A 12,464-nucleotide genomic window follows, 5' to 3' on the forward strand; every position below is an offset into this window, starting at 1 on the left:
CGAGAGATGCCAGGCAGGCGGGCAGCGGGCCGGCAGCAGCGAGTGCTGGAGACTGCTGCAGCAGCTGGACGCGACCGGCTGGATGCGCGTCCCTCCGTCCCTCTGTCCACCCAGGGCGGCTCCTCTCTGGGCGGTTCTGAGGCCGGGCGGGCGCTGTTAAAAAGCTTTTTATGTGTGTGTGTGTTAATCACATGATTGCCGTTCACCTGTATTTCGAACAAAGACAGCTCACTGTTTCAAGGCCCCGAACAAGAGTCTGGGCACAGGGAAGAGAAGGGAGGCGGGGGGAGGAGGGTTGGCAGCGCCGGGGGTGGCGTCGAGGAAAACTGGGGGGAGATTGTCCAAGGCCGGCAAGCGAGAGAAAGAGAAAACCCTTATCAAACTCCTAATTCACTGGGCTCCGAGGCCCCAGACACACTGGCCCGATTGTCTGGCTGGTTGTGTGTGCGAGCATGTGTGTGTGTGTGCTCCAATGTCCGTTCCCCCCACCCCCAACATGCCTTTGCCTCGTGTGACTACCTCATTGTGTCCCATTACCCACCCCCCTCCACCCCCTTGGCCTTTCCCAAGCATGAGGCCTTGCCTAGACCCCCTTTGCAGGCCCACTCCAGACAAGACTCCCTTGGGGTGGGCCTAGGGCCTTGCCCAGCCACTGAGTTCAGAACCGTACATGGTCGCCAGTGCGGGCCGGGCTCCATCTGCCCCCTCCATGCCCACCCGCACCTCTGCCTCGACACCCACCCTCTGGGAAGAGAGAGGGGCTGTGACCTTTGGGGGAGAGACCTGGGAAAGGGGAGAGGAAAAGGAGCCTTGGGTGATGGGCGGGAAAGAAAAAGGAGAGCGATCACCCCACTAGGGAGGTGGCTGAGGACAGAAGTGGGCAGAGAGGCGGGAGAGGGGGGTTGGGGGAGTGCAGGACTTCATGACAACCCGGCCTGAGACCCCCCACACACCAAGAGAGCATGAACCCAGTGTGGAGGGAGCTGTGGCCCCAGAAGCCTTTTGGACCTACTTGAAGAGGATCCCCCAGCCCAGGCCCACGGCCAGCCCCCTAGGAACTTCAGTCCTGCCTCTCTACCTTGAGCCAGCCCAGCCCTTACAAGTGCTGCGCATCTGGTGAGAAGGGCCCAGGGGGGCAGCTAGGGCCTCTGCCCTGGGCAGGGCGTATCTAGCTGCCCCTGCCTCACCAGGTATGGACCCGCGTGTGCTCTCTCGCCATATGAGCAGAGGCAGAGGGTAGCCTGGGTCGGGGTGGGAGGCAGGCGAGGCAGGCTGAGAAGCAGCGTCCCTCCGACCACAGTAGGCACTCCCTAAGAGTCTTAAACCAGCGACGCAGGCCAGCCGCCCTCAGATGTCCACAGAAACTTCACCCGTGTTCTCCTCATCCAGCCCCAATCCTTTGCCACCTGCCCATCCCACCACCTGAGGCAAAGGTTGGGGGTCCCAGTTGGGCCCAATTTTCCTGCAAGTAACAGGTTCTGACCCTGCCCACCTGCATCCCTTGGCTTGCCTGGCCTAACCACCCCCACTCCTACACCTCCCTGACTAAGCCCAGGCCCCAAGACAGGCCTGGGACAGCAGCGCCTGGAGCTGGGATGGGGGGGCCTGGCGGAGGAGCCCTGAGTGTTGGGGATGAAGGACAGCGCTGGAGGCTCCACCTTCTGCCCTTCCCTCCCTCCCCTCCCCCTCCCCCTCTCCCCCTCCTTCCTTCCCAGCCCTCCGCAGCAGCTCAGTGCTCAGTCAGTCTCGGGCTGTCCGGCCAGGGTGGTTGGTGGTGAGGTTTCAGGCTCCGTCCTGACGAGGCCGTGGCCTGAGGCTCAGGGCCCCCCAGCCCCTCCCTCCCAGCCCACCAGCGTCACCCCCAAGCCCCGAGCTGGACCGCACACCTTGGGACACGGTTTTCCACTTCCTAAGGACGAGCCCCAGACTGGAGGAGAGGTCCGAGGAGGTGAGTGAGTGCGCAGACCGCTCCTCGGCTCCTGCCTTCGTGGGCCCCGGCCTGCGACCCTGCGGTGGGGCGTGGGTGGAGAGAGACTGACACCGCATCTGCCCCCCACCCAGCTCCTCTAGACCCCATCGGGGGGCAGGCAGAAGGGAAGACGGAAAGGTGAGAGAAAAGGTGGGAAATTCCAGGAGCCAGGATTAGAGCAGAATAAAGAGTCCGTTTTTCTTCCTTTCCATCAACAAACCTCCACCCAAAAAGAGGTTTAAAAAAACCCAAACCCACCCACACCAAGAGACGGTTGGGACCAGGTGGTGGGAAGACGCGGAGGCGGGCGCTAGGAGGCCGAGCCCGGGTCTGGCATGTGCGCGGGCCCCAGGGGTTCTAGCGAGTTTAGGGGGAGCCGAGCGGGCGCCACCTCGGGGCTGTGCCCGCGTCGCGTCTCGGGCTGCCGTCGGGGCTGCGCGCTCGGCCGCTCCATCGCGCCCTCCTTCCCGTCCAGGTGGGCGTTGGACTCTTTGCAAGGACCCCGGCGGCGGGCCCCGGGGAGGCGGCCGAGGCGGCGGCGGCCGGGGGCGACATGGCGGAGGAGCAGGACCTATCCGAGGTGGAGCTGAGCCCCGTGGGCTCCGAGGAGCCCCGCTGCCTGTCTCCAGGGAGCGCGACCTCGCTGGGGCCCGACGGCGGTGGCGGCGGCGGCGGCGGATCGGGCCTGCGAGCCAGCCCGGGGCCCGGCGAGCTGGGCAAGGTCAAGAAGGAGCAGCAGGACGGCGAGGCGGACGATGACAAGTTCCCCGTGTGCATCCGCGAGGCGGTCAGCCAGGTGCTGAGCGGCTACGACTGGACGCTGGTGCCCATGCCCGTGCGCGTCAACGGCGCCAGCAAGAGCAAACCGCACGTCAAGCGGCCCATGAACGCCTTCATGGTGTGGGCGCAGGCGGCGCGCAGGAAGCTGGCCGACCAGTACCCGCACCTGCACAACGCCGAGCTCAGCAAGACGCTAGGCAAGCTCTGGAGGTGAGCGCCCCCGACTCGCCTCCGGGGAGCTCCCGCGGGCCCCCTAGCTGCGGGTGGATTCAGGCTAGACCGGCACTGCCCGGGCCCTTCTCGCGGGGGCAGCCACCGCTTTGATGGGACTGGAAGACCAGGTGTGGGCACTGGGCCCGCCCTTCCCCCCATGAGTACCCCCTTGAGGTTGCACTGGCTTAGAACTACAGCGGCCTAGGCAAGGCTCCCCACCCGGGGCAGCGGACCGGAGGGCGCCCCCTCGTGGTTGGAATTCTGTCGGTGGCAGGCGAAGGGCCTGAGCTTCTTGCTGGGGGGGTGAAGGCGAGAGGGAGGGGAGGATCCCGAGGGCCCCACTCCAAAGGTCTTCACCAACGGCTTTCCCGCCAGCACAGCACACTCGCGGGAGCCACCGCCACTGGCCCCAGTGGTCAGGGGGATGCCCAAGAAATGCTTGGGAAAGAATGGAAGGCCTGGCTGGAGAGGCAGGGAAACTAAGGCAGCCAGATGGAGAACTGGGGGGCAGTTCAAGGAAAATAAGGAATTCAGACAGGAGTCTTTGAAAGAGTGAGGGATGGAGAACTGCCAAGGGCAAATCTATCACTGCAGGATCCTGTCCTGTCCCAGCTACCTTCATCGTGCCTTCCTTATCCTCCCCTCCTTTGGGGGGGGGAGGGGGCTCTTCTCTTTATCCTCTAGGGAAGGGGACACAGAAAGAAGTCTCCCCTCCCACCCTGTCCCAGAGCTGCCAGGCCTGCTTCTCTCTCCCTTCCTCCCCCAGTCCGGCGCCATCTTCTTTTCCAGGGCCCCACCCAGCGTTGAGTAACCTCCTACCCCTCCAGCCCCAGAGCTGGAGCTGAGAGCCCTGGCCAGGAGGAAACCTTGGCTCCTCTTCCTACCCAGGGTGCCTCAGAGTCCTTGGTTCCCTGGGTCCAGCCCAAAGCTCTGGGGAAAAACATGCCCCCCAAAGAGGAAGTCTGCCACCCCTCACCTCAGGTCTGGGGCTCAGCCTGGCCCCTTGGGTTATGTTGAGCAGGGTAACAACCTTGGGTTGTGTTGAGTAGGGTAACAACCTCCCACCTCAGGCGTCCTGGGCAGCTCAGAAAAAGAACAGGGGTTCCAAGAGATGCAAGCCTGCAGAGACCACCTGATTCCCCACTAGACTGCCCAAGAGACAGGCCCAGAAAGGCAAAGGGACCTCAAAGGCCACAACACAGCTGGTGGCAGAGCAGGGCCACAACCCAGGTCTCCTAACTCTTCGTCTAGTGGTTTTCCCCCACACTGTCCTTGGTGACAGTGGCGGGTCACCCCTTCGCTCTAAAGCGTGATGGGGGGGTAGGGCAGAGAAGGGGAGAGCAGGAGTGAGGCATACCTGAGTTTCAGAAAGTTGGGGGTTCTCAGAGGAGCCTGCCTCCCTCCTGCTGCTGCCCACCCCTTGTGGGCCCCAGCATAATGGAGATTGGGCCTAGAAGGCCAACGGTTTAGAGTAGTAGAAGAAGCAAGAAGGTCCCCCAAGAGACCCAAGAGGGATTCACATCCAGCCCCGTGGCCCCATGTGTTTGCTGATGGCGTGGTGCCCCTTCACCTCCCCGACCCAGCCCTCAGCGCTCTGCTCATCCTGGGCAGGCAGGCTCTGGGCTTAGTGGCCAGCCTGCTGTGTCAACTCAGAGGCTCCAGCTCTGCCCAAGAGCAGAGGTCAAAACTAGCTCCTCTGCCCAAGGTCCATCTGCACCTGGGTAGGGCGCAGCCCAGGCCAGTACCCTTGGTGCTGTGGGACAGAGAAGAGCAAATGAGAGACAGACAACCAGGAGGGAGACAGACAGGCAGATCGAGCAGACCTGGGGGATCAGGAACAGACCACAGCACCAGCCCAGTGACAGCATCAAAGCAAGGATGGACCCCCACTTCTCCCTCAACCCACTGTGAAGGATTTAAGACTGGACCCTCCATTGTCCCTGTCCCTGTTCCCCCAGCCCAGAACCCTGGGCTTGGGCTCTCTCAGGGGACTAGTTTCTGGCCATCACTGATTGGCCCCAAGGGCCAGTCTAGCATAGGGCCATCAGGAAAGCGGATGCTGCTTGCTCAGGACCCAAGCCCAGGGGTAGGAGGGTGGCAGGACAATGACAAGGATGAAAGGCTATGCCCACAGGTGGGGGGGACACCTGGATCCTGGGTGGGGACCCCTCCTGAAATCCCTCCCAGGCTCATGACTCCCAGGCCTCCAGGAAGGGGGATGGGCTAGACAGGCAGAACTGGAAAACAGGGCCCTAAACCCAAAAAGAGAAAGACATGAGGACAGACTGCTTGGGGTGCTGGAAGTAGGTTGGGGTCGGACACACCAGCGTCCAGGTCCTGGCTCCTAAGTGGCTATGTGAGCTCTGACAGTCAGGCTAACCTTCAGGGCCCGCCTGGGAAAGGACTGTTGGATGCTGATCACATGTTGACGCTTGTACATTGGTTGACGTGCCCGGAGAGAGTAATTAGACCCCAGAGACTAGAAAGGGGGTCACAGGCTGGAGCCTCTCCTGACCCGCAAGTCCACAGGTGCCTTCCCTGACAGGAAGAGCAGATGGAACAGCAGCCGGTGCCCCACCTTGGGAGCCCCCGCCCCGGTCGGGATTCCCCGTTTGCAGGGGTAACCAGCCTATCCTCTCCTGGCCCCTATTCCAAACCTTGGAGACCTAGAGGACAGAGGCCAGGTGGAGAGCAAATGAGGATCAGGTTTGCAGTTAGAGCTTTGGGTGACGTGGGGGCCTGGAGGGCAATGCTGAGCGAGGCTGGTGCTGGGATCAAGATTAGATTTGCGGTGGTTTACTTGGTGGGGGCAGGATGGGTCTGGGGTTAGGAGAGAATGAACAGAGCTGAGGTTGGGGTCGGGGCTTGGAGGCTCGTTAGCCAACTGTAGCTGCTGAAGGACAGTTGAGGGACTGGGCTGGGGTGGGTGCTGAGGGTGCTGGGGGTTGGGAGGGCCGGGGGTCAGGATTCTGTCAAGGTTAGGGTATTGCTGGGAACTAGCAAGGGAGGCGACAGGGTGTGCTGTGTTTAAATCTTCCCTCTCTCCATGCCCCCTACTGTTTTCTGGCTGATTCACACCCAGTTGCCAGCTGGACAGAGGGCGCAAGGAAGGTTTGGGGTAGGAGAGGAAGCTCAGTGTCCCCAGCCATTCCAGAGCCTCTGTGCTGGGGCCCTTGGCTGTGGGCTGAGCCTGCTCTACGCCCTCTAGTGCAGCTCTCTCCCCGCCCCCCAACACACACACACACACACACACACACCTTCAGGGCCCGCCCCTCTCTGCTGGCCAGCCTCCCTGAGGCCTGGCTGGAGTGGGGGTTGGGGTGGGGGGTTAGTCTGCATAGCTGGGGGAGGAAGGCTGCAACCCACTCCCTCACCCCGGAGGAGGCGCTGGTCTGGGGTCTTCATGCCATCACTCAGCTAGAGGGACCCTTGGAGAAAGCTGCCTTAGGGCTGGGTTCTGGCAGCCTGCGGGGAGGGGGTGGCGGGGTGGGGGGGAGGCTAAGCTGCACAGGAATGCTGCTGCCGGCTAGGAGGTGCCTGGTATGACCACCCCCTCCCATCCTGGGCAGGAGGGCTAGGCCTTCCTGACTGGGGGAAGAGGGCACCCACTGGGGAGGGGGTGGGCAGCTGCAGAGAGAGGCCCTTTGGGCAGGACAGAGTCGCACCCACACTGTCCCTCACATCTAGGATTCTATGAGTTTGTTCTTTCCCCTCAGCCCCCTCTGCAAGGTACCCTATTCCGCCCTCCTCACCTAGGGGCAGGGGGAGAGGGTCTGTGGGCCTCTGTCCCAGGGTCTGGGAAGAAAGTCTAGCTTCCTCTAGCCTCTGTCACCCCCTGGACAAGGAGATATGATCTCCCCCAGGATGCCGTGACCCCGCATAGCGAAGGGGACTTACATCCTGCCCCTTCGGCCACACCACACTGGAATTCACAAAATGAGCATTCCAGAGTTGAGAGGGCCCACCCCAGGTCCTCCTGCCCAAGCCCCCCAGCAGTAGTAGAACAGCACCTGTTTCTCAAGGTGCCCGCCCTCCATCCCCAGGCCTTGTGCAAAGTGCTTCACACCCAGGACCTTGGCCAATCCCACACCCACTGAAGCAAGCATTATCATCCTCATCTGATAAGCAAAGAAACTAAGGCTCATAGAAGTGATTTGCCCATGGTCACACAGCTAGCCAGTAGCAGAGACTGGACTCTTCCCCCTCACTACACTGTTGCTCAGTTTGCATACCTCCAGCCCCAGGGAGCTCACCCCCTAAGGAGGCAGCCAGCTCTACCTGCAGACAGCTTTGATGATGAAAAAATTTTTTCTTTCCTTGAACTGAAGCTCTGTGTCCCTCAAAAGCTCTATTCCTGGGGCGCCTGGGTGGTTCATTCAGTTGAGCATCTGACCCTTGGTTTCGTCTCAGGTTGTGAGCTTCTCCTGACTCCTGGGGTCAAGCCCCAATCTTGGGCTCCTCAAGCAGAGTCTGCTTGTCCCTCCCCATCCCCCTCTAGCCCCCCCCCCCCGCCCTGTCGCTTGTGTGCTTGCACTTGCGCACTCTCTCTCTAGGATAAATGAATAAATCTTAAAAAAAAAAAAAAAAGAAGAAGAAGAAGAAAAAGCTCTATTCCTACTTTTAACTCCATCCTCAGGGTTGCCAGGAGCAGCAGGCTGATCCCTCCCACACCCCAGCCCCCGAGAGTTTAGGGAGAGAGGTCACAGCCTTCTGAGCCTGTGGTTCCTTGGGCCTCACTTCCGAGTTTGTAAATCAAAGAGCAAGCCCCTGCCCTGGGCCCTGCCTGCCCTCTGGGCTTGCCATCCCCGGACCTCATTTGTTTGAGGGCAGAGACTCACGCTGGCCCCTCTACTATCTCCCCCAACTGTACCACCCCAGGCTGCTGAACGAGAGTGACAAGCGCCCCTTCATTGAGGAGGCTGAGCGGCTCCGGATGCAGCACAAGAAGGACCACCCAGACTACAAGTACCAGCCCCGGCGGCGGAAGAATGGGAAGGCGGCCCAGGGGGAGTCAGAGTGTCCTGGCGGGGAGGCGGAGCAGGGCGGGGCTGCCGCCATCCAAGCCCACTACAAGAGCGCCCAGCTGGACCACCGGCACCCGGGAGAGGGCTCCCCCATGTCAGACGGGAACCCCGAGCACCCCTCAGGTGAGCGCTGGGCTGATGACGAGCTGTGGGTGGGGAGAGCCTGGGCACCGGGGAGAGGCGAGGGCTGGCTGCTGTGAGACCCGGACCCACAACCGGCCTGGGGGCTGGGGAGGCTGCCAGGCTGCACAGTAGCCCCAGCTGAGGTGCAGGGTCCCGGAGGGAGCTCAGTGGGAACTCAGACGCCAAAGGAAGTGGCTGGGCACGATGGCTCCGGCTGATGGAAGAGGGTGCAGCTGCTGAGTGAAGAGGCTAGTTAAGGAGGCCGTGGAGGCCAAGGGGTGAGTTACAACCGGAAAAGCAGAGACAGAATGATTTTGAGAAATGGGAGATCAAATGCAGGAGAGATCACTGCCGGCAGCCATGGCATGTGATGTTGAGCAAGTGCCACGGAAGCGCCAGACACAGGGCATCTCGTTGCATTTGCATTTATGAAAAGAGCACCTACTGTGTACCAGGCACCCTAATTGCCTTAGGTGTAATAACTCATTCAATCACTCTGAGCTGTGATGAGGCAGCCACACTGCCTGGGCTCAGACTTCAGCTGTGTGACAAGTGACTCCCATGTCCTAGATGAGAAAACGGGCACAGCTGAGTCTGAGCCCAGGCAGCTGGACTCTGGGGCCCCTGCCAGCACCACTGCTGCCCCGCTTACGCTCGTACAGCGTATAGAATATGCCATACGTGGGCTCGGGCACACAGGAAGTCTCCGTAAGCACAGCTCTGCCCTCAGGAGACATGCCCGAGCCCTCCTTTGTGCCAGACCTGGGAGCGGACACCAGGGGCACCAACAAGAGAAGCTCCCTGGTCTCGGAGGTCCACAGTCTAGAGGGAGGAACAGGGATGAAAACGAGTGAAGAAGAAACAAGTGTGCATGAAGCCTGTACCTCCAGAAGGAGGCCATGTCTGAGCCGCTCGGTATCGTCTCTGTTTTACTGATACGGAGACAGGTTAGAGAAGATGGGCATTTTCCCAGGATCACACAGTAAGTGATAGAACCAGGATTCAAGCGCAGGCGGCTCTCAAAATCCAGAGCACTTGGCCAGGGCAGGACCTGGCATTGCCTCTGGTCTTATGAGGGAGACACGGGCCGGCCCTCAAGGAGCCCCCAGTCTCACAGACCATGGACATGTTCTCTCCCCGATGGGATCCCCAGTCCGGCTGTCTCTCCCACACACTTACATACCCCATCTTCAGAGATTCAGGGACACACCACACACACACACACACACACAGAGCAGAAGACCCCAGACCACATACCATACAGCCACCTCAGAATATAACTGTGGGCATGGGCTTTTTCTCAGCCTTCAAGGCCAGCTCAGCTTCCTCTCCTCAGGGAGACCTTCCCCAGGTCCCCAGGACAGGGTGGGTGGCTTCCTCCTCTGGTCTCCTGAGCCCTCTGCATATCCTGTCACTTCTGATGCTGCCCTCCAGTTCTGTGTGTCTCTGGATCCTCCACCAAGACTCTTGAGCTTGTAAAGATAGGACCCATTTTATTTATGTTTGCATGCCCTGCACCTGGCACCGTGCCCCCTAAGCATTTGCTGAATGAATATGTGAACGAGAAAATAGAGGAACAGGGGTGGAGCAAGTCAGCTATCTAAGTGTCCTCCTGATCAAGCAAGGAAAAGCAGCTGGAAGGACGAGGGGCAGCACAGCTGAGCGAGAGGCCGGTGGGGCAGAGTCAGAGGGAAGGCTTCCTGGAGTGAGGGGCCCTTGAGCGGGCTTTGGGAGGACAGACGGGGCTAGAGGGGACACATGGCTGTTTGGGGGCCAAGGGCGGATGGGGTGGGGGTAGGAGGTACAGGCAAGCTAGCCAAAGTGAAGCAGTCAGTAGTGATGAGGGCAGGCGAGGTCAGCAGCAAGGAGAGCAGCGGGCAGAAGCCAAGCATGCGCTCAAGAGAACAGGCACGCACAGAGCGATGGGCCAGACCCATCAGGGCGGACAGCTAAGCGGCAGTGGGAGCAGGGAAGGAAGCCGACTTCAGCTGATCTGAGGAACAACTTCCCAACAGGGAAGGTTTTTCAAAATGCAGCACGCCTGTCTAGGAGGTGGGTGACAGAGGGAGTCCTGCTCTGGGGGAAGAGGCAGACGCACCCCTCAGAATGGGAAATTTCAGAAACAACTGGAGACCAGCCCTAGACCGTTACAGAATTAAGTGCCAACTCGGGCTGCCCAAACACGTAAAGCTTACAAGGTCATGCAGTGATCCATCCTCGGCCTCCTGGAGGCATCTTTTCTGATGGTGAACCTTCAGAATCCAGAAGCCTCTGACCTCGCTTCCCACTTTCTTTCTGTCTCCCTTTCACCCAGGCCAGAGCCATGGCCCACCTACCCCTCCGACCACCCCAAAGACAGAGCTGCAGTCGGGCAAGGCAGACCCCAAGCGGGATGGGCGCTCCATGGGGGAGGGCGGGAAGCCTCACATCGACTTCGGCAACGTGGACATCGGTGAGATCAGCCACGAGGTAATGTCCAACATGGAGACCTTTGATGTGGCTGAGTTGGACCAGTACCTGCCACCCAACGGGCACCCAGGCCACGTGGGCAGCTACTCGGCAGCCAGCTACGGGCTGGGCAGCGCCCTGGCTGTGGCCAGTGGACACTCCGCCTGGATCTCCAAGCCACCAGGCGTGGCTCTGCCCACGGTCTCGCCACCCGGTGTGGATGCCAAAGCCCAGGTGAAGACGGAGACCGCGGGGCCCCAGGGACCCCCACACTACACCGACCAGCCATCCACCTCACAGATCGCCTACACCTCCCTCAGCCTGCCCCACTACGGCTCCGCCTTTCCCTCCATCTCCCGCCCCCAGTTTGACTACTCTGACCATCAGCCCTCAGGACCCTATTATGGCCATTCAGGCCAGGCCTCTGGCCTCTATTCGGCCTTCTCCTACATGGGGCCCTCGCAGCGGCCCCTCTACACGGCCATCTCTGACCCCAGCCCCTCAGGGCCCCAGTCCCACAGCCCCACACACTGGGAGCAGCCGGTATATACGACGCTGTCCCGGCCTTAGAGCGAGCCCCGTCATCACCACCCTGCCCGGCCCCTCTGGGTAGCAAGCCCCTTCCCCCAGCCCTCGTGCCCTGTTCCTCACCCATCTCAGGCCTGCTGGTGGCTGTGGAGGAGGCTGCAGAGGCTGACAGCTGAGGGAAGGCTTTCTGTCTGGCTCACCACCTTTGATGACCCCACCCCGTCCTATCCAGGCTCCAGCCCAGGCAAAGCCCTGGGCTACTAGGCTGGGCAGAGGAGAAGGAGGTTGACTGTCGCCCCTAGAATGAACGATGAGGGGCTGCACCTTCCCCCCAGGAATGACCCTCATCCCAGGACCTGAGAAAGACCCGCTCACCCTCCTCTGGGAGTAGGGGAGGCATCCAGGGTCAGATGGGAATCGGAGGCCCTGCCACACCTGTGCCCGTGTTCGCGCTCTCGTGGAGAATGAGGGGTCTGACATAATCCGTGCCACTTGGGCCACGTGCCTAAGATCAAAGCCGGCCAGAGACCTGCATCAGTGCCTACAGTGGGCTACAACTGCCCCTCGGGGGCTGAGGACAGTTTTGAACAGCTTTGGGGGGGATCTCAGAGGGAGGGCTCCTCATCCCCTCAGGGCCCCCTCCCTTTCTGAACACAGGGAGGAATTGGCACAGAGGCCTCCAGATGCAATTCTGTGCCAATCACTTCATTCTTTGTCTAACGGAGAAAGAGCACCCCGGCCCTACTCCACTACAACCTCCCAGACCTTGAGGCACCTCCCGGATGAGGAGGCAGGGGCTCCAGGAAAGGATTCAGAGACAATTCACAGAGCCTTCCTCCCAGGCTCCCCGCCAATTCCCTCTCCCCTCACCAGGCTCTGCGGTCCCTGCTCTGTCAGCCCCAACTCCTCGGGCTTCCCAGAGCGTCATAGCTGCTCGGGCCCCAGCCCTCAGCTCCAGGAGGAGACACAGGGCCTGGCACCCAGGTTGCTGGCAGCAGGCTGAAGACACTAAACTCCTGACATGTACGTTCTGCCCTGGCCTTTTGCCCTTTGCCTCCCAGTGGTATTTGAATAAAGTATGTAGCTCTGTCTGCCCCCTATTTTCCTGTTCTGCAGCCCCCACAGTCCACATGTAACTCATTACTGCCCCCCTTATTTATCTCAGTAGAACCCTCTCCCCTCTCCCCTCCTCCTAGGTACTCCAGCCCCTATTAACTCTGCATTAAGCATTCCACATAATAAAATTAAAGGTTCCGGTTACCTGCTTGGTGGGCCTGACCTGGCCTGTCTCTTGGTCTCTTATCCCTGCACCTGTGCTTCCTCAGAATCTCTTTCTGGAAACAGCTAGGGGGTAGAATGCAAAGGACAGATAATGCAAA

The 12,464-nt window shown here is 60.6% G+C and overlaps 1 protein-coding gene across 1 annotated transcript; it reads left to right on the forward strand.

The window, feature by feature from the left end:
- The first annotated feature begins 2,444 nt into the window (after window positions 1–2,444).
- Window positions 2,445–11,213, forward strand: SOX10 (SRY-box transcription factor 10). Its single transcript, XM_021687659.2, has 3 exons — window positions 2,445–2,959; window positions 7,841–8,109; window positions 10,424–11,213. Exons 1-3 carry the CDS (start codon window positions 2,523–2,525, stop codon window positions 11,125–11,127), a joined length of 1,410 nt encoding a protein of 469 aa, XP_021543334.1. The 5' UTR covers window positions 2,445–2,522; the 3' UTR covers window positions 11,128–11,213.
- The last annotated feature ends 1,251 nt before the right edge of the window (window positions 11,214–12,464 follow it).

This window comes from Neomonachus schauinslandi, chromosome 5 (assembly GCF_002201575.2).
Source record: "Neomonachus schauinslandi chromosome 5, ASM220157v2, whole genome shotgun sequence".
NCBI classification, from domain to species: Eukaryota; Metazoa; Chordata; class Mammalia; order Carnivora; family Phocidae; genus Neomonachus; species Neomonachus schauinslandi.

Excerpts from the sequence above, each read along its gene's own strand:
- SOX10 (XM_021687659.2), top strand. The coding sequence starts at position 2,523 with ATGGCGGAGGAGCAGGACCTATCCGAGGTGGAGCTGAGCCCCGTGGGC. Across the intron at positions 2,960-7,840 it reads ACGCTAGGCAAGCTCTGGAG|GCTGCTGAACGAGAGTGACA; the intron begins GTGAGCGCCCCC and ends GTACCACCCCAG. Across the intron at positions 8,110-10,423 it reads GAACCCCGAGCACCCCTCAG|GCCAGAGCCATGGCCCACCT; the intron begins GTGAGCGCTGGG and ends CCTTTCACCCAG.